At 54.5% G+C, this 20,834-nt stretch overlaps 2 protein-coding genes across 5 annotated transcripts; one reads left to right on the forward strand and one right to left on the reverse strand.

The window, feature by feature from the left end:
- Positions 1-1,827: 1,827 nt before the first annotated feature.
- On the forward strand, positions 1,828-12,431 carry PCYOX1L (prenylcysteine oxidase 1 like; the record flags this gene model as incomplete). 4 transcript variants are annotated; one of them, XM_084251913.1, is made up of 6 exons in its annotated part: positions 1,828-2,108; positions 5,628-5,834; positions 7,173-7,347; positions 8,971-9,182; positions 11,134-11,274; positions 11,770-12,431. In XM_084251913.1, the coding sequence occupies 6 exons, from the start codon at positions 2,024-2,026 to the stop codon at positions 12,429-12,431; spliced, it is 1,482 nt and encodes a 493-aa protein (XP_084108039.1). The 4 variants fall into 4 exon arrangements, with proteins under 4 accessions (XP_084108039.1, XP_084108040.1, XP_084108041.1 ...); XM_084251914.1 differs by having other exon boundaries at positions 2,024-2,108; positions 8,920-9,182; XM_084251915.1 differs by having other exon boundaries at positions 2,024-2,108; positions 11,134-11,268.
- Positions 12,432-15,765: 3,334 nt separating this feature from the next.
- On the reverse strand, positions 15,766-19,876 carry IL17B (interleukin 17B; the record flags this gene model as incomplete). Its single annotated transcript, XM_084252244.1, has 3 exons — positions 19,816-19,876; positions 17,606-17,895; positions 15,766-15,997 (listed from the first exon to the last, which is right to left on the reverse strand). Exons 1-3 carry the CDS (start codon positions 19,834-19,836, stop codon positions 15,766-15,768), a joined length of 543 nt encoding a protein of 180 aa, XP_084108370.1. The 5' UTR covers positions 19,837-19,876.
- Positions 19,877-20,834: the final 958 nt, after the last annotated feature.

A 20,834-nucleotide genomic window follows, 5' to 3' on the forward strand; every position in this document is an offset into this window, starting at 1 on the left:
CATGCTCAGCGAAATAAACCAGAAAGAAAAAGAAAAATACTGGATGGTCTCACTCATAGCAGGAATCTAGAAAACTTAAATAAGGGACCAGGAAAATGAATAACTATAAGAAAGAAAATATCAAAATCAACAAACAACTATGAACAAGAGACACTCTATGGGGGGTGGGGGCGGGGAAAGGGGGGGTTGGGTTCAGAATAAGGGGGTTGTAATTGTATGGGGAATATAAAAATAAAATTTAAATAAATTAAAAAAAATACTCAATCTTTGTGATGTAGTTTTTGGAGTTTGAAGTGCGGGAAACTTGGGTTCACTCTGGGAAAGTTTTCACCAGAGGTCCCCTTTCAGTGGCACACGGCGAGTTTCCCAGGCGAGTTTCTCCACGAGACAGAGACGGTAAAGAACAGGTTTATTAGAAAAGGGACAGAAAAAGTAAAGTACATTTGAATAGACACAAGTGGGCAGAAAGGGCTGCCCCGAGAGGGACAGGTTTGCTGAGAGAGGCCTGCATGGTCACAGGTGGGCGGCCTTGAGAGCTGCTTCCCCTGAGGGAGGTCAGTGAAGAGAAGCCCCGCCATGGGACAGGTCACGGGCAGGCAGGAAGCTGCTGCCCTGCAGAGGGAGAGAGTTGGTGAAAGGAAGCACCTGCATAGGCACAGGTGGGCAGAAGGACTGCTGCCCTGAGCCTGTGCAGAGACTGCACTGATACAGTCCTTTTCTCTTTGGGAGGGGCTCACTCCTTTGTGGAGTGGCCTGTTTGCTGCTGATTTGGGATAACTGCAGAATCCGAAAGGGACCAGAGATTCCAGGATGGGCCCAATCTCCATAGCTTTAGCCTCAGGTCTATGCTCTAGACACTCCCTACAGCATCTGACACCTGGTTGGGTCTTATGCCCTGTAAGAAGGCACCGTCGCTCAAGGACCTTGGTTTCTATAGCTGGGTGAATGGTCATGTTCCCCCCCTTGACCCCCACCTCCTTGTGTGAGTCAGGTGTGAGTCTTGTGATGACTCCTTTAGGTTTTCTATTCTCTCCTCCATCATTTGGAAGTTAACTTCAAATATTTTGCATTCTGACGCAAACACTGTCCCAATTTCTTAATATTATGAGAAATGCATGTTTATTCACCTACCCCTTCCTGGTTGGCCCTGTTAAATTAAAACTAAGAACCCCAGCTATGTGCTATACTCCGACCCCTTCGGTTGCTTCTCTTAGCCACAATCTGCCTAAATGAATGTGGATTTTGCCTGTTTACCCTGAAACTCATCCCCAACTTTATTTTCTGCCAGAGGAAATCTTTCACTGTGTGGTCACTTTCCCTAGAGGGAGTTTGTGTCTTTACCTTTCCGCCCCTCTGAAAAAAGTGAGTGAAACTCCTTCCTTTTTTTGTTTTCAAAGGCGGAGCTAGGACCTGGTAGACACTGCCGTAGCACAGGTGACAGCAGTCTGGAGAGCGGCTGGCCTCGTCTCCGCCAACGACGCAGAAGGGAGCAGCTAGCCAGCGCGGGCTGCGGGCTGGGTCAGCAATTCCCCGAACTTGCAGCTCCTGACAAGCGGATCCACCTCCCTCAATCCACATGGCTGCCACCATCACCTCGAGAGGGAGAACCGGGTAACTGAATGAGACGCAGAGGCAGGCACGTTGCGAAGCTAGAAACCCCGAGGCTGAACCTGAACGAGGACAGCCAAGCTTGGTTCCTCCTCCAGCGTCTGCACGGGGATCCGGATCCTGAGGCTGAGCCGGAGCCCGGAGCGCGCACACCTGCCCGGGGCGGGCCGAGCCAGCCAGTGAGGCGCCCGCGTTCAGGGCGAGCCGGGGGAGCGGCCTATGCCGGAGCGTACCCCGAGAGAGCGGCAGCCAATGAGGGCCTCGCCCCGAAGAGGGACGGCCGCGGGCCCAATGAGAGGCTGGCACCGCGAGGGGCAGGAGGGCGGCGCGGCCAGTGGGGCGCCGGGGCGGGGCGGCGAGTCCAGCGCCCACTCGCCAGCGCCCGAGCCCGGCGGGAGCCCGCTCTCCGCTCGCCATGGCACGCGCCGCCCCGCTCCTCGCCGCGCTGGCCGCGCTCCTCGCCGCCGCGACCGGCGGAGACGTCCGGCCCAACAAAATCGGTGCGGGAAGGACGGGTGGGGCGCGGAGCTGGGAGGCCTGGAGGGAAGGGGGCTCGTCGCCGGGAGCCGTCGCGTGGGGGCAGGGGAGCCGCTGCGCGGCGGAGGGACCTCGGGAGGGGATGCGGGGGCCGGGCTGTTGCTGATGGGGTGGGCGGCCTGCGCTCTGGTCCGGGGCGACTCGGCCACGATGCCACGGAAGGCCCAGGGTCTCCAGCATCTGCACCCAGCTCTTTGCCCGGCGTCCCGATGTCATGCACAGGTTTACTGAGGGTGGTCTGCGTAGGGGCGCAGTGCCCCTCCCGGTCTGACGCTCGTGCCCAGCCTGAGAAAGCAGCTGAATACGCTTTCGCACTTCACCCCAGCCTGCAGGCTCTGGGAGGACTTCCTAGAAGGAACATCCTAGCCCAGACCTTGGGGTGAGCAGGACATGGCCCCAGGGGAGGCAGAAGCCGTGGTAAGCCCACCGGAGATAGATTTGCTGAGTGACAGAGTGGGCAACTTTTAACAGAATTCATTGTCTATTTTTTCTTGCAATATTTTATTTTGAATGTGTTGAAACCGACACCAAAGTTGAAAGAATGATCGAGTCCACACCTCAGTTCTGCCATTAACAAACTGCTCCCGTACTTGCTTTATTACACCTGTCACACCTCCATTCATCCAGCTTATATTTTAGTGCATTTCAAATTGCAGACATCAGGACGTGGCTAAATACTTCACTGTGCCTGTCGCTGGCTGGCATTCCATTTTTGTTTATATTTTCCTCTTAATTGTCATTTTAACTCCAAATGACTCAAGTCCCTCGCATGTAGATTCTCATCTGCAGAGATGCTAGGCTTCTGGTGTGTGGGACGAGGAGTCCCTACTCCAGGAGGAGGCCCTCTTTAAACCCCAGTGGGTAGGGAACAGTGTCCCACAAGAGCATGCAGACTTCACTGGGGCCAGTGCCGCACAAAGGCTTCCAAAACCACGGCTCGGGCTGTAAGTCAGACCAAAGCATCCAGAAATCAGTTTGAGAGAGAATTTAGGGTTTTCAGAGGAAAGAGAATCCTGAATTCCCAACTAGAGTGGCCAGAGAAGGCCTGTGGAGAAGGTGGGTTTTGAAGGATGGGGAAGGGTTGAGCAGGCAGTGTGTGCAGATGCAGGGTGCTTCCCACTGACCATTGGGGGAGGAGCACGACCCCCTCCAACAGGATTTCTGGACATGCAAAGCATGCTTCACTTCAGCTGGCGCTGCCCACCCTGCCCCAGGTTTCATCCAGGCCAGGACACTTGGTAATGTCAAGCTGCCGTGACTATCCTGAGACAGGAGCCTTTGTCCACCTTGGTGGTCTAGACTCTACCCACAGTGAGAATGAGGAGCTGCCTAATATGAGTACTCGCCCTCAGGCAGCTGCAGAAGTGACAGGAATACCTTGGTGTGGCACTGGGCCCTTTAAACTCCCCCCTAATCCCACACTACTCTTGCTGTTCTCTGCAGAGACACTGGGTCCTGATCAAAACTTTGTCCCCCCCATACCCTCTGGCAGAAGTCATTGCTTCCCCCTCAGAACTCCCTGGAGCGCTGTTGTTGCACTGGGTCCCACATCAGGCCAGTTGTTGCACTGAGTCCCACATCAGGCAAGTGGGTGTGCCCACTCCTGCCAGGGCTAAGGGGAACAAAAGCCCCATTTGTTTTCTCTCGTGCCCCAGCGCATCTTACCATGGACCAGCATGAGTGGCAGTTCAATGCGTTGATTCTCAGTGGCTGGGAGGGGGGAGGTCTTGCCTGTAGCCCTTGGGCAGCTTCTAGACCTTATACTATCACTTTCTCTGGACAAGACTGGAAGGCAGGGACACTTCAATTTAAAAAAGATAAAGGGCATTCCTGGAAGTGTTCCTTCAATATGCAACAAATACTTAATGCATTTGGCTGCCTACCAGGTATGGGGGATTTAGCAGACTGCTCTGTCCTTCAACAGACCACTTGAGTGTAGTGTGCCAGGTCTAGGCCAGGGGAAGGAGAGTGCCCTGCTGGAATATGCAGGAGGGATGCCCAACTCGTCTTAGGTGCAAAGGGCAAGCCAAGCTGGAAATGACATCATGGACTGTAGGCATCAGCAGGGCACAGGTGACAACATTCTTGATGAAGGAGCAACAAGGCAAAGGCACAAGTATGAGAACAAAATCATGTGGGGCACAGCAACAGCTATCGAGACAGACCCAAAGGTGGAGTATGGCGCAGGCAGCCTGGAAATGGAGGAGTAAGTGAAGGCTAGGCCATGAAGACCTTGCATTCCTGCCTTCTTGACTGCAGCTGGTGATCTTAGGGTCCAAAGTGGATCAGAAAGAACAAGTCACACCAGACTCAATTTTGTCAATGAGAGGAAAACTGTCTCAGATACATGATCCACAAAAATTGTGGGTAGAGTAGCCGTCTAGAAGCTTCACACTGGCAGACAGTTTCTTGGGAGCACCTCAGAGCATTTTTATGAGTGACCTGGGTGGCACACGCATGGCTTACAAACCCAGTCTGCAAATAACAAGAAGGCAAGAGGTACAGTAAAGAGAGTGGATGCTAAGACCCCAAAAGACCTCAAGAGGCCAAACAAGAAGGGTTTGCACTACCTGCCGGGGGTGCATTCCAGTCTTGGCAGACACAGAGGTGGAAACAACTTAAGTGGCTGGTGGCAGCTTGGATGAGGCCAGTAGTTGGCTAACTTCTTCAGTAAAGGGCCAGAGTAAATATTTAGGCTTTGCAGGCTATACAATCACTATTGCAACTACTCATTCTTGCCTGGCACAGCAAGCTAAGGAATTGGTGTGGTTACTGCATTCTGATAAGATTGTATTTGCAGGAGCAGGCACCTGCCTGGATCTGCCCCATGAGCTGTAGTTCCCCAGCCCCTGGATTAAGGGACTCTACCCAACAGTATCCATCAGGAGCCACCGATTCATAGTGAAATAAGGACAATGTGACGCATTTCAGCACACTGAAATGCCCTCTTGAAATGATTAGCCTGTATTTTTGAGATTCTCTCCTACTCTTTTTTTTTAAAAAAAGATTTATTTATTTATACAAGAATCGAGGTACAGGCCAGATGTGCGGGAGGGTGAGAGAATTCACCAGAGACAGAGCGGGGAACAGAACAGGCAGACTGACGAAATACACTGCTGAGGGGAGCAGCGGGCGAGACAGGAGCGGTCTGCGCACCATGTGGGACCCTCGCCGACTGGCTGGGATCAAACCGGCGCTGCAGAGGCTGCAGACAGTTTCACAGCACTGCGCTCAACCACCTGCGCCACCAGGGAGGCCCTCCCTTCTACTCTTTGCCACTAAAGTCTGTCAAATGAGGGCAGTTCTGAGGTGCTCCTTTGCTCTTTACTAATAGCTTTAGTAACAACTAGTCTGTGGATTTCCGTTTTGAGGGGTTATAAGCTTATGAAATACAAGTGCTGGGAACCTGGGCCCCTAGCCGACTCGGGCTCTCACACGTCTGCTCTGTCTCTCTCCCTGCCTGCCTCCCCGTCGGCTGTCAGCGGTGGTTGGGGCTGGAATCGGGGGCTCTGCCGTGGCCCATTTTCTCCAGCAGCACTTCGGCCCCCGGGTGCAGATCGATGTGTATGAGAAGGGGACAGTGGGCGGCCGCCTGGCCACCATCTCAGTCAACAAGCAACACTATGAGAGCGGGGCCGCCTCCTTCCACTCCCTCAGCCTGCACATGCAGAACTTCGTCAAGCAGCTGGGTGAGTTCCCGCCGGGGGCTCCAGGTCCACGGTGCCACAGGGCTGGCGGCAGCCATCAGGCCCTTCCCAGATTGCCCCAAGGGTCAAGGCCGTAAGGTCATGGAGCCCCATCTCCTCATTTTACAGATGGAGCAGCTGAGACCAGAGAGGGAAGGAGCTTGCCTTACACAGCAAGGAGGTTACACAGCAAGTTAGTTGCAGAGCCGGGATTAGAACTCAGGTTTGACTCCTAGGCCAGTTGCTTTCCCTTTCACTTTACTGCCTCGTAATCGTAGTCACAGTAGCTCCCACATGCTGTGTGCTTGCCAGGTGCCTGGCACCTAGGTAGATGGTATGGAGACATTACCTGAAGTCTTCCCTACCAGCCCACAAGAGGGGTGTTCTCTCTCCTCCTAGGGAAACAGAAAATGGGTCCACCTTGTCTGAGGCCAGGAGCAATTGAGAGAGCTGAGGTTCAACTCCAGCAACATCTATCAAAACCACATATGTGTCTACAGGGTGACACAGAAATGTCCCTTGCTGGAAGTGCCCCTGCAGCATACCAGCACGTGGGACGGGTGGCATACACACAGGCTTATTCCTGCAGCACCTGCCTGGGACCTGAGGGGCCTGAGGTTAAGTCCATTTTAGTTTAAGTTACACAGCTCAACAGGCAGAATGAGGAATCCTTTATGCCCAGGTGTGAACAGCTGCCGATGCCGGTACGTCAGCAAGGTGCCAGTGGGGTACATACGTGCGGCTGGGGAACAGGCATACATGTGGATGCATTTGTGAGAATTGGCACCAAATATCTCTGGAGGGATGCAGAAGGGGTGGACTTCACTCACTGCCTTGGGAGAGCAGGACGTAGTAACTCAGCAACAGGAATCTGAGGGAAAGAAGCAAAGACCTGTGATTTGGGGCAGGTCCTCTGGGCTCTAAGCCTCAGCTTCCATATCTGCAGCTAGGGTGGTGACACCCATCGGCCTCTGCCTCGGCAGGGAGAAGATGAAGCCCCGTGCTCTGTGGTGTGGCTCGTGGTCGGCTGTACTGAGCTGTGACTTGGGCCTGGGTGCCCAGGGCTCCCTGAGCTGTTCTGCATTTCCCATTGTTGAAAAAAAAATGTAAAATGGTGCATTATTTTTCATTTTGTCATTGAGTAGCAAAGCCAGGCATTTCCCCAGGGCTTTTGTTCCCTGTAGTTCAGCTGCACTGATGAACAGCCCTTAGTGTCTGTATTTCCTTTAAAGAGCCGGTCCCTTTGCCTTCTTCAGAAAGCCAGGCCTTCCGCTGTAGGTGCTTCCCGGCCTCCTGAAGAACCCTTTGAAGGGGACCTGAGGCTCCGCTTTGTCTCCTCAGGGCTGAGGCACCGGCGAGAGGTGGTTGGCAGGAGCGCCATCTTCGGTGGGGAGCATTTCGTGCTGGAGGAGACCGACTGGTACCTGCTAAACGTCTTCCGCCTCTGGTGGCACTATGGCATCAGCTTCCTGAGACTGCAGATGTGGGTGGAGGAGGTCATGGAGAAGTTCATGAGGTAGGGCTGGGCGGACCTGTGGGAAGACCTTCCAGGGCGGGAGAAGAAAGAGGCTGTGAAGGAGCCAGCTTGACTGTGTACATTGTCTAGAAGGAAGAGATACTTGGTGGCTGTGAGAGCCCAGCCCTGCAGCCCCCAGTGAGAGGGCTGTATGCACTGTCACAGTGGGGGTCTCTTCTACAGTTTCACCAGCCTTCTCTTTCCCTCTGCTAATTCAGTCAATAAAAGTGTCATCTGCAAACCTGGGTACCTCCAAGGGCTGACCTGGAGTATGAATGAGTGAAGCATCAGGTGGGAGAGAGAGGAGGAAGCTGTGGGCAGGGCGGGGTGTACCCTGAAGAGCAAGGCACCACCCAGAGGGGGGCAACCAGCCTTGGCTATGTGGGAATGTGTACCTCAGGGGACTGAATCTTTCAATTTCTCAGAAGAATCTGGAAATCCAGACGTGAAACCTCCCAGCTATACAATAGAGTCAGTTGCTTGAATAGTAAACCAACAACAACAGGCGTGTAGGCCACGCGCAGCCTATAGGCCCCTCATCTACAAACTCTGCCGTCCCCTCTCCAGTTTCCCCATCCAGAGCAAACACCTTTCTTCAACACGCCTCTCCTTCTGGGGTCCCAGCCCTTTCTTCAGCACTCCTCCCCTCTTGGGGTCCTGGCCCCCACCCCATCACCAGATAGTAAAGACCACCAGATAGTAAAGACCTCCAGACCCCCCACCACCCTCGCTGAGGTTCTCCTGCTTCCTGGCCCCAGATACTCAGAGGGCTGCTGCTTCCTTTCTGCCCTCGGCCTTCTCCATTCCTCCCTCTCCCACAGGGGTCAACTTTATTCACAGGTTTGCCCCATGGTTATGTCCTTACCCTCCTTCTGTTTTTCTGCCTTGTCAATTTTATCAATATACAAGCCTGCTATGTCACGTTCTCCCTTTGTGGGAAATGATACCTGCCTGTCAGCTCCAATTTCCCCTTTAATGTTTCCCCTCATTTCTAACTGCTTTCTAGATCCTTCCACCTTGATGTCCGGTGGGTACCAGCCCCACATATTCACACAGCAGCCCAAGCAGAGGCAGTGCTTCAATGCCAGTCCAGCCAGAAATCCACCCTAAGATGGCTCCAGGCAAAGACCAGTCCCTGGCATTGGGGGGACTTGTCAGGGAACAAGATATGACCTTGGGGAGTGAGAACCCCTTGATTTAGCCGGAGGAGAGGGGCAGTGACAGCGCTGGTCTGAGCCTGCCACTAGCAGGTGCAAAGTGGTCCTAGAAGATGGAGAAACTTGGAGCAGGGGTGTCAGCAGGTGGGCTGAGGCCCCTGTCTAGTAGTGCCAGCTGGGTGAGAAGAAGCTGTGACCTCAGGCATGGAGTAGCTCAGAGGTGACATAATTATTCAACAGAGTCTCCGTGTGAAGCAGGTCTAGGGGGACTCCAGAGTCTTTCCCTCCACATTCCCCCTCTAGATGGGACAGGCCCACCACAGCAGGGGACAGGCCAAGGGAGCAGAACCAGCCCCCCGCCCATCCCTCTATGGACAAGAGGGCAGGTCCCTGGGGCGGTAACACAGTAGCAGAGGGTCGGTCTAAAGACCTTCTGCGCAAGGGCTCCATCCTGCATGTCTCCCAGGATCTATAAGTACCAGGCCCACGGTTACGCCTTCTCCGGCGTGGAGGAACTGCTCTACTCGCTGGGGGAGTCTGCCTTCGTCAACATGACCCAGCGCTCTGTGGCCGAGTCCCTGCTCCAGGTGGGCGTCACTCAGCGCTTCATTGACGACGTGGTCTCTGCTGTCCTGCGCGCCAGCTATGGCCAGTCAGCAGCGATGCCCGCCTTTGCTGGTGAGCCCTCCCTCACCTGCCTGCCCCAGGCCCGTGCTGCCCAGAACAGGCGGGTGCACACAGTAGCTCATGTTGCCCTGGGTGTCACTGTTGCCTGAGCACTGTGTTGCCCCAACCCCATTTGAGTCTGGCATCTGTTCCCCAAACTGACAGGGGACAGTATTCATGCCACGTCTCAGATCTCAGTCCAAAGTGTCTCTACCATTGCTCACTAGATTGGTTTCAAGAACTGCCCCTAAGACCTCTGGGCCCCTGCGTACCCATCTATCAGGGCCCCTAAACTTCCCCCTGATCTTACCAGGCCCATGGGAGCAGACACAGTCCCCCTCCTCCAATGCAAACCACACTCAGGTCTGACTTAATGCACCTGAGAGGATAATGGCCAGTTTCCGATGGCATGGCAGCTGTTCTGGGCCTTGAAAGATGTGGCAGCACCTGGCCAGCTGGTGAGGGTGCCATCTGCACGGGCGCTGGCCGGCCCTTCCTCCCAGCCTCCAGGCTGGCTCCTTCTCCTAGGCTCTGTCCTCCATCTGATTCCCTTCTCAACTGCTCATGCTCCTTTGTGGCGCGCAGCGGCCTCTGGCTTTAAATTCCACCCACCTGACTCCCAAACACAACCTCCAGCCTAGACCTGTCCCCAGAACTGCAGGTCCCCGTGTCCACTGTCACCCCTGTATCTCCCCTAGGACCTCGAACAGGCTTCTCAGACTCAGCACATCCCAACCTGAGCTCCCAGCCTGTCCCTTGAGCCCGCCCTTGCCATGGTCCTCCCAGCTGGTAAACAGTCCTTTCAGGCGCTCTGGTCAGAACCTTGACTCTGTCCGTTCATGTTGTTCATGTGGTGTGTCAAGAAACCCCTCTGCTTCACCTAGCATGTACATCCACAGTCTACTCCCCACCACTGCCTCCTCCCTGGTCTGAGCCACCAGCACCCCTCCCCTGTTCCCTACCAGGTCTTCCACCCCACATCAGCCAGATGGACCACAGGCCTGTGTAAAACTCTGCTGTGGCTTCCATTTTCCTTAAGTAAAATCCAAACTCCATCTAGAAGTCTAGGCCCCCCTCTACCTCCCAACTTGCTCACCCCGGTTCTGTGTCTCCAATTGCCAAATATGCTCCTATCTTGGGGCTTCTTCCTTAAAGACACAATAAACTGGCTCCCCATTGTCTTTGTGCAATTGGTACCTTTTCTTTGGAGCTGCCCCACGGCCCTCGCCCCCAGCAGGCCTGACCCCCACCTGCAGGTCACGTCTTCTAGCGGACTACCCCTTCCGTTTCCCCTCCCACTAGACTACAGGCATCCCCAGGGCAGCGGTCTTTGTCTCTTTGGTTGACTGATACATCCCAAGCCCTTACATTAGTGCCTGGGCCACTGTAGGTGCTCAGCTCACTATGAAAAAGTGAATGAAAAGTTTTGGAATTAATAAGCACTGCCCACACCCCTGGCCTGCTGTTCCTCTGGCTCCTGGCACAGCTAGCTCCTTCCCAGGCTTCAGGTCCTTCCCAGGGCCCCGTCGGCAGGACAGCCCTGCTCACTCTTCCGGTGCCTTAGGAGCCTCCCCCAGAGCGTAACTGCCGTACCCTGCAGGTCGTGCGTGTACAGCGCACGTGGGTGGTTTTGAGCATGCCCGGCGTTGTACATCCAGCCCCACAATCAGTTTCAGAACCTTTACCCATCACCTCCCCAGCCTTCTAGGCAACCACCAATCTGCTTTGTGTTTATATGGATTTGCCCACTCTGGGCTGTCTGAATACAGAGTCACACAGTCTGTGGGCTTTGTAGCTGGTTCTTGTACCGAGCATGTTTTGTCTTTGTAGCATTATGGACTTGGTGGCATTTATCTGTGCATTTGCTATGTCAGTGCCTGTGGTTGGAAGGAGTCTTGGGCTGGGAGGTGGTCCAGGTAGCCTGTGCTGAGAGCCCACCTGCCACCCTCTCCATTTTGCCCAGGAGCCATGTCTCTAGCTGGGGCCCAGGGCAGCCTGTGGTCCGTGGAGGGAGGCAACAAGCTGGTTTGTTCTGGCCTGCTGAGGCTCACCAAGGCCAACGTAATCCACGCCACAGTGACCTCCGTGACCCTGCACAGTAAAGGTGAGTGACAGAGCTTGGAGTGTGGCCACTCCCTTCCTAAACAGCGCAGCATTTCTGTCTCTTCTGTCTCTACACCCTGGTCTATCACATGCTGGAGCTTAATCCCAAAAATCCAATGGGAAGCCCCAGCACTGCTGAGGGACACCAGGGGGCACTGTTGTCCCGAGTCAGATGTATATGTCAGTGCCAGGAAGCAGGGACTTGCATCCAGCTAGCATCCACCTATCATCTCATCTCCTGAGCACTGAGCAGCTGCCACAAGCACTCCCCAAGCTCATCAGCCACAGCTTCAGCTGATTCCCAGCCCAGTGCTCCCCTGCAGCCACGCCAGCATGGAGAGAGCTCCATGCGGGCCCACCCTCTTATGCAGGCCGCCCACCAGCCTCCTTTCCCCTGGGTCATTTTGTACCCTCAATGCTGGAACCTAGATGGGAAATCCACATGTGAAAGCCAAGAAATCAGCTGACTTTCGTGCTCTCTTCTTTCTCCTTCCAGAAGGGAAAGCCTTGTACCAAGTAGGGTATGAGAGTGAGATGGGAAACGGTTCCGACTTCTACGACATAGTGGTTATCGCCACGCCCCTGCCCCTGGACAACGGCAATAGCACCATCGCCTTCCAAGGCTTCGACCCGCCCATTGCTGTTGCCCAGGGCTCCTTCCAGCCCACCGTCATCTCCTTGGTCCACGGCTACCTCAACTCTTCCTACTTCGGCTTCCCTGACCCTAAGCTTTTCCCCTTTGCCAGCATCCTCACCACAGATTTCCCCAACTTCTTCTGTGCGCTGGACAACATCTGTCCTGTCAATATCTCAGGCAGCTTCCGGCGCAAACAGCCTCAGGAGGCAGCTGTTTGGCGAGTCCAGTCCCCCAAGCCCCTCTTGCGGACCCAGCTGAAGACCCTCTTTCGTTCCTATTACTCCGTCCAGACGGCCGAATGGCAGGCCCACCCCCTCTACGGTTCCCATGCCACCCTCCCTCGTTTCGAGCTCCATGACCAACTCTTCTACCTCAATGCCCTGGAGTGGGCAGCCAGTTCCGTGGAGGTGATGGCCGTAGCAGCCAAGAACGTGGCCTTGCTGGCTTTTAATCGCTGGTACCAGGACCTAGACAAGATTGACCAAAAGGATCTAATGCACAAGGTGAAGACTGAACTGTGAGGGCTCCAGAGAGAGACTAGAACCATTCCATCCCCGCTGAGCCCCCCAGTGAAGATGGATCACCCACCGCAGTCAAGGTTGGACAAGTCACACATGCCCTCCCCAACCTCTTACCCCTGGTATGTGGAGTGTTCTCTCTCTTGGGGGGGGGGGGGCGTTGCAGGTAGCCACTCTCTGCCTCTCTATCTTAAGGATCCTTACAGTGGTTGCTCTTTTTAAGGCGGAGAATAAGAGAAAGGAAGGAAATTCAAACCAATGTATTCATTTTATTTATTTTTTTTTTAAGAAGAAATAAAAATCTGTCTTCTCTAGCTGTTCCTGGCTTGGTTTTCTAACTAGTGGATGGGGATACCCGTGGGAGGTGACATAAGCCAGCAAAGTCTGAGTCTAATTTCTTTTTTTTTCCCACTGTCTACTCCCAAAGTGGACATGAGACAACCTATAATGAAACATAACCAATGGTTACATTACAAATAAATAAGATAGAAGATCAAAAAACTTAGGTGGGATAATAGCTCCTATTAACTCTGGGCTTGCTAGAAGTGAAGCTACCAGCTAAGAACATACTAGACCCCATCTCCAAGCCTCTTAGCACACTGCATTTTGGGAGAGATGACTGGTAAGACCCAGGGAAGAAATAGTTATCATAGCAGAACTGTCATTACAGCTCTGAGCTTCCTGGCAATCAAGAGAAAAAGGGAAACATACCAGGCCATAGGAAGAGGAACACTTTTCCTTGGCACCTGCAACAATTGACCATTCTGTTCCATAGGCACGAAGACAAGTTACCAGATAGAAGAGGGCAGTTCTACCTCCCACCGAAACATTCACCCCAGGAGAAGAAAAGGGTTGGGTTGGAGTTACTCAGAGCTGAGCCTCATACAGATGCCCACTGCTACCCAGACCCACTAAATCTGTGTGAGGTGGGGAGCAGGGGGCCTCAGGTTCCAGGAGGAAATGCTGCCAAATGACACTGATATGGAGGCTTTCCTCAGGACAGCCCCACAAGTCATGCTACTAACGTGCTTGTTTTGTAGGGATGCCCAAAGTGAGGAAATCACACTTCCATGGTCTCTTGGCGAGCACAGAGCAGATCTGAAATCTGTAGCTTTTTAAAATTACATGAAGTCAGCACGGGGCATACACCCTTCAAGTGGATGAAAGCCAAACTGACTCAAGTTGGTTTTACTCTGCTGAGGTGATGCTGGTGGTAGTGAGGGGTACATGCACTAGTAGATTCTGCAGAAATTTGGAGTCTGACAGTAAGAATGATTTTGGTTGAAGGAGAACAGAACTCAAACTGGCATAAGCAAGAAAAGGGTTGCATTGGTTATGAAAGTTCAGGCTCAGGTTAAGGTGCTGCCTCGCCACCTGGGCACTGGAAAAGGCTGCTCCCCACCCATGAGGCCTGCCTCTCATCGCAAAATCGGGCAAGACTAGAGATCCCTGGGCCTCCCCTGGTGGCGCAGCCGTTGAGCGCTGGGCTGCAAAGCTGCCCGCAGCCTCTGCAGCACCGGTTTGATCCCCGGCCACTGGCAAGGGCCCCACATGGTGTGCAGACCTCTCCTGCCGCCCGCTGCTCCCCTCAGCAGTGTATTTTCGTCACTCTGCCTGTTCTGCTCCCTGCTCTGGCTCTGGTGAATTCTCTCACCCTCCCATGCTTCTGACTGTACCCAGTGTTTGTATAAATAAATAAGGAAATCTTAGAGGAAAAAAAAAAAAGACTAAAGATCCCTGAATCTATCTGCTCGTTTCACAGATGAGCAAACTGAAGCCCAGAGAGAGGATAAGGTGCCATCCAAACAACAGCATTTACTGGGGACCTCTGTGTGCCTGGTGCTCCACGGAGTAAGACTGGCCCTGCCAGATGAGAAGTGGCACCAGCCAACCCCTACGAGGACACCCTGGTCTCCCTTGGCCAGGAGGTCCAGCAGCTGAATTCTACTCACACCCTCACCCCATTAAAAGGCCTTAGAGGCCAGGCTCCCTCGTGTGGCTGCAACCCTACAATCTGGAGAACAGACTGGGGGCCCAAGAGGCGAGTCACCCCCAGGGAGAAGAGGCATCGGCTGGGCTGGCACATGAGTCTATTTTCCATGTGTCTGGAACCAGGCTGAAGCTTCCGGGGGTAATTTTAACCAGTATCCACTCTAGAACAATACCAAAAAAGGTAAGACACTTACCACCCCAGACAGGCACATACCTAACCATTGCCCTCTCATGAATTAGTCCCTTAAAACATTCAAACTTAAAACTGCTTCAAGCAGTAAACTGAAAGCAGCCAAGCAAAGTATTCCTACACTGGCTGTTGGCCCTTTTATTGAAATTAACTCTCAAGTACTAGTTATTCTTACCCTCAGAAAATAGCCTGAGCCCCTCAGCTGTCTTGGGGAAGAGGAAGTATTTTTAGTTTCTAGAACAGCTGATTTAGTATTTGCTGTGGAGGGACGGGGGAGGATTGAATTGCAAGGGGCTAGTGTGGGGGTGGGGGCAGGCAACCAGGGGTCAGGAGTCACGGGCTTCAGGACAAGTCAGTGGCACTGCGTTTTGATCTGCAGTGTCTAAATAGAAGACAGTGATTCTCAAAGTGGAGTCCCAGGACCCCTGGAGAGCACTGCATTAAAAATACAGAACAACCATTGCAGAGAAAGGCAAAGTCTCACCACTGATATCTAAGGTTCTCTTGCAGAAAAACTGGGCAGGAGAATGATCTTAGTGGATGTTCTCAACACCATCTCAAAGTCCAGGACCCCAGCCCAGAAGAAGGCATGTCTGCGTGAAAATGTCAGAGGTTCAATGGCCCTGGCTAGAATCCCCGCTCTTTGGCAAGCAGAGGCTGTGGTCCGGCTCTAGGTCTGACCTGCAAGGACCCTCAGAGTCTAAAGAGACCCAGCAGAGCAGGGGTTTGCACCACCTAGCCTTAGAGATTTTGCGTTGGCTGGACCCTTCCAGAGACAGGGACCTACCACCTCCAACAGCTTGTTTGCAATGTTCCTCGACCTCCCTGGGCAGTCAGTGCTCTCAGTGCTGTGTAGATTTCCACCAACCAAGCAGATTGGCGTGGCTGAAACAGGGCTTTCTTAAAGAAAGTATGTGATTGTCCTAGGTGGTTGGTACATGCGCAGTGGTAGAGGAATTAAATTCTGTGATTAAACAGCCTACTTTCGTGCTGGATATTGATCTGAAATCTACCTCCCAGGAACTGACTCCCACCCTGGTATTGGCTTGAGAGCCTCAAGGAGCAAATCCAAGGTTCTGCTTTACAAAACATAGTGTTTACTTTTCATTGGTCTGACTTGGCATGCAGGTACAGGGGGGCCCTTGGCCTGGGCATTCAGAAGATGCAGGTGCAGCCCACGGCGATGGTCTCCATGACGGCGCGCTGGCGGCAGGGCCCGGCACGGGGTGGCAGCGGGCACAGGCGGCGGCGCACGGGCACCTGGCTGAACACGGGCACGCTCACCATGCTGCGGTCCTCCTGCATGGTGAAGGGGTTCACACAGCCCAGACACAGGCACCGAGCCTCTGGCAGGTCCACAGGAATGCGGCTGGGGTCGTGATTGATGCTGCGGGGAGTCAGGAGAGAGCGCTGGTTGGAAGGCAGTGGAGATAGGCAAGTGTGCACCGTGCCCACGCCCTGCCCCTCCTAGCCCGAGTTTTCATTTCACAGCAAGACTATGCTGGGTTGCAGGAAGGGCCCAGCAGTCAACGATGTGTTCCAAGTGAGAAAGCCAAAGATCTTAGAAGTCAAGACTCAGCCCCAAGTTTCGCTATCGCCCAGTTCCCTGCTCTCATCAGCATGGTGGCCGTCCGGGGGCAGAACTGCGCTATGGGATCATGAAAGAAGCCGAAGGCCCCAGACCTCCTCACTCCTACCTCCCCTCCCACACACCCCAACCCCTGTTTATATCCTTAGGAAACTTAATCCACGGGAAATAACAGGTGAGCACACTAATGCCTAGTGCCCTCTGGGAGTGGAGTCGGGAGGCCCCAAGGTCTGTTCCGACTTGGTTTCTAGTCATTCAACAAATATTTTTCACACACCCACCATGTGAGAGAGCCTGTGCTAGACGTTGGATGGCTCTGATGCATCACACGAGTCCCCTCCACGAGCCTAGGGTACAGGGTTTGCTTTGTGAGCCCTGCTTCCCTGTGCCACCACCTCCTCATCGGCTGAAGGTGGGAGGTGAACTCACTCGCAGAGCTGCTGTGCCAGCCTCCCCTGGGAGCTCCCCAGGGCTGCAGAGTCTGATCCTTGCCCAGGTTTCCTGACCAGAGTCTGCATTTTCATGCAATCCCCCAGAAAGTCCAGGGCATAGTAGAGTGAGAGGCCCAACTTCAGATCTTACATGCCCTTCCAACTGCCACATTCCAGACACAGCCCCACCAGCCAGCTCATGAAAGTGAGACTCATCCAAAACTAACTGCTTGGTCGCAACAGCCAAATTGCAAGGGCCCAGTCCCCACGTGCAAGGGCCCAGTCCCCAAATTGCAAGGGCCCGGTCCCCATGGTGGCCGCCATGTTGGACTTGACATAGTCACAGAAAGTTCAGGTGAATGGGGCTAAAATTTTTTTGGCCTGGTGGTAAGCAAGGACCCTTCAGTCCAGGCTCTTTCTTCATTATTCATTCAACACATATGCACTTAGCCCCTTCTGTGTGCCAGCTGCTGTGCTAGGAAGTGGAGACCCAGAAAAGGGAGCGTCCACTGTCACCCCTGAAGATTTTGGTTGGACCAGGCATGAGAATCCTACGGTGATTCTGATGTCGCCACGCAGACGGACCCGCCAGGAGTGACCATCAGACTGGAAGGGCCACGTCCGACAGGTAGGTGTGCGCCACGCTCCAAGCTTGGAGGAAACCTGGGCCTTGTGGACATGTCAGCGGAAACTTGGAGAACAGCAGTGGCAATGCTCTGCATGGATCCCTCATTTAATAACAAGCCTGGGGCTTGGATGCTACTGTCACCTCCATTCCCAGTTGAAGGAACTGAGGCTCGGAGACTCAAAGTGACTTGTCCAAAGCCAGGAAACCAGTGAGAGACAGAGACAGATTCAGACCCAGGCGCTCGTTCTACGAATCCCAGGGCTTAACTGTTGCAATGACAGGGGTGGGGGTCAGGTGCCCCCATCCCCCCAAAACGCAGCTTGCCCACCCCCGCCAAGCACAGCCTACCTGTAGCCCCAGGGAGACAGGCTCCTCTTGTTGGACAGCCACAGCTGCAGGTTGACCTCGCACTTCCTCCTGGCCGGCTCAGTGCTGTTCCTCAGCTGGGCCACCATCTCCCCAAGGTTCCGCTCGTATTCTTCCATGCGGGCATATGGCTTCGCCCGTGACACCAGATCCAGTGGCACCTGGTGAGACCCGGGGGCCAGGGTCCCGAGACGTCCTTGACCCTTTCTCTTGCCTTTGGGGCTCCTGGGCTGGCCCAGCCCCAGGAATATGGAGATGGTGAGAAGGAACAGCTGGGGAAGGAGGCCATGGATCAAAAATGGGAAAGTCAGGGCTCCCTCTGGGCCGAGACTTAGGGCCCAGGAAGGAGCGAGGGAAGAGGAGAGGTGTATGAAGCCCTGTGTAGACCACACTCATCGTGAAGCGCTGTCTCTTACACCTCTTAAAAATCTCCCCAACCATCCACTTCTATCTACCACCATCCTTACTTCCCTAGACACCTCAGCTCTCCTGCTTGATCTCTCCAAGCCCGCTCGGCTCCTTCCAATCAATTAGCCATTTGATAAGCAAATTTGACAGCTACCTTCCTGGGTCTCAGCTCTGTCTCCTCAAATCACTCCTGACATGGGGTTCAGCCTCTGACCTAGATCCTCCTCTCCCCATGCTCCTTCCTGCCACAGGGACTTTGCACAGACTGCTGCCTGCACAGTCCTGCCGCAAATCCTCTCCTAATGCTTCTGACTCCTCATGCCGCTGCCCAGTGTCACTTCCCGGGGCCTTCTTGGCCTTGCATCATCACATGCGAATTCGCAGTCTCAATTTGTATGGGTGGGTCACTGCACTCTGACCCCCACTAAGCAGACTCATGAGGGCAGGCCTGGCATTAGTGCTTCACCCTGTCTACCTCCTGTGTGTGCATGTGCTTGGCGCTGATAGTCATTAAACACTGGCCGAGTAGCCGAATAGCTGCCAAAGACCCTACGCTTCCCCAGCCTGCAGTCTGGGAGGGAGAGCAGACAGCGAACAAGATAACAAACCAGCTCACTCAAAACAAGGCCAACAATGGACTGTGCAGGGTGTGGTTGAGCAGTGCAGGTTACCCCAGGGGAAGGGGACACGTCAGGTGAGGTTTGAAGGCTAGAAGGAGTCAGACAGAGTCTAAGAGCCTTACAGGCAGCCGGAACAGTGTGCGGGGAAGTCAGCTCTGCTGAAAGGAGACTGTGAAGCTGGACTCAAGTGGGCAGGAAGAAGGGCAGAGCATGAGATGAGATGGGCAGGTTGTGGCCAAGGATCCCTGCTGGACTCCATCTCTGTAACCCTGTACTCCCCTCTCCATACCCCAGCCCTGGTCCATTCCTCCCCTCTCCTACCCACCCTCACCCACCACCATCCATTTCTCCTCCTCCCAACTCCGTACCCCAACACCAGAAGGCATCGGGACTGGAGAGCCAGCAGAACCCCGGCTGAGTGGGGTCCAGGGCTGACCAGAAGGGAGAAATCTGCAGAGGTAGTTTCATCTCCTCCCAGAGGCTAGCCAGGTTCCTACCTGCCCTGTTCCCTTACCCCCTGGCCTGCTTGGCCTGTGCCTGATTTTTCCAGGCTACCCAGCAAGACTTGACCCTTGAAAACAAGTTTCAGCATAGCCCCTCTTGGCAGGGCCATTTGCTGGCACAAAATTCACAACAGAGATTCAAGTTGCTAAATTTTTCCTTTTTGGTCCTACATTCTGCTTCAGAAATGACTCTCCCTAACAATAGGCCTTCTCTTCTGAGCTTCTCACGTAGCATTCTTAAACTCAGCTTCTCTTCATAGAGAAATCCAAGCTCTCCTTCCATAGTCCCCTGCCCCCACTTCCGAGATGAGAAACAGAAGGACTTGCCCAAGGTCACAAGGCCTGGATCCCAGGACCCAGAGACACTTTGGAAAAACCCCGAGAAGTGAGTTTGCCAGGATCTCCCCAGATGCCTCTGGCCTGAAAGGGCTCCAGTGTCGAGGGGCTGACTGGGCCCACTTCAGGAGCCTGAGCTGGGACCCTGCCGGCAGCCTCTGAGACCCACCTCTGTTTCTTCCTCCTGCTGGGGAAGAGGACAGAAGGAGAACTGGCTTCTGCAGATTCCAAGCCAAACAGAGGCAGCCATGAATCAATAGGAAAGAAGTCCTGGACACTCAGGCCCTAAAAGGGGGTGGGGTGGGGGTGGGGAAGCACCACGTACCAGGCTGTGTGGCCAGTCCATCCTGAGAGCAGGGCAGCCGGCCTGCAGCTGCCACCCGCCTGGAACCCCTGAGGCCTCCGCCAAGAGAATGGCAGCGACAGGACGCAGCGAAGCAATTATAGCTCTTCAGGGGGCTGCTGGGGGAGTGGGTGGGTGGGCTCGTCATCAGCTGGAGGCTTGGGCCCCCAGCTGGCTGGGCCTGGCGCAGAGGCAGGCGGTGAGGACCGTGGGGGCAGGCCAGGAGCAGGCCAAGGTGCCCAGGGGCTGTTGACTGAGGGACAATGCCCTGTGTGTCTGGCGGGGCTCTGGCGGGTGGCACCCCCGCCTGTGGCCTGCGGCCGGCCGCCCGGCCAGCACCCACAGGGCCGGCTGAGACAATCAGCTTCGTTGGCTTTGGAGATGGCAAGGGGGCGAGGGTGGAGGGGGACGGGCTGTCCGTTGGTCTGGAGAGCAAATGTTCTCAGAGTGTACTGGCCAGGAGCAGGAGACAAGCCCCATCTCCCAGGGAAACAGCCCTAGGCACCCCCACCTCAGCCAGCCTCAGGTGAGCTCAACAGCCCTCAGCAACCAGAGGCCACCCCCTTACAGCACAGGCAGGGCAACTGAGGCCAGAGCCAGGAAGGGAACTGTCCAGGATGACACAGTGAATTCAAAATGACGGAGCGGGTTCCTACTCCGTCCCTTTGTGGGGCTCGCCCCACCTCCCCACGCTGTTTTCTTGGCCTCTCTGTCACGCGGCCCTAGCCCGCTGGGAACATGCTTCTGAATCTGTGCTCTCACAAGACCAGGCCTCAGATTTTGGCCTTGCCAACGCAACAACCCCCTCCTGTAGGGAGCTTCCACTCCACTCTGCCCTGTGTGCCTGCCGCTGACTTTAATTCTCAGCCTCAGTTTCCCTCTCTGCAAAATTTGGGTCCTGCAAGGAATGGACAGTGGCCTGGCCCATTTCTTCCTGAAATCTTTCGGAATCTCAGCCCCCACACCTTTAGAAAGGGGTTGTCATCGCAAGAACCATGTTA

This window comes from Talpa europaea, assembly GCF_964194135.1.
Source record: "Talpa europaea genome assembly, chromosome: 13".
NCBI classification, from domain to species: Eukaryota; Metazoa; Chordata; class Mammalia; order Eulipotyphla; family Talpidae; genus Talpa; species Talpa europaea.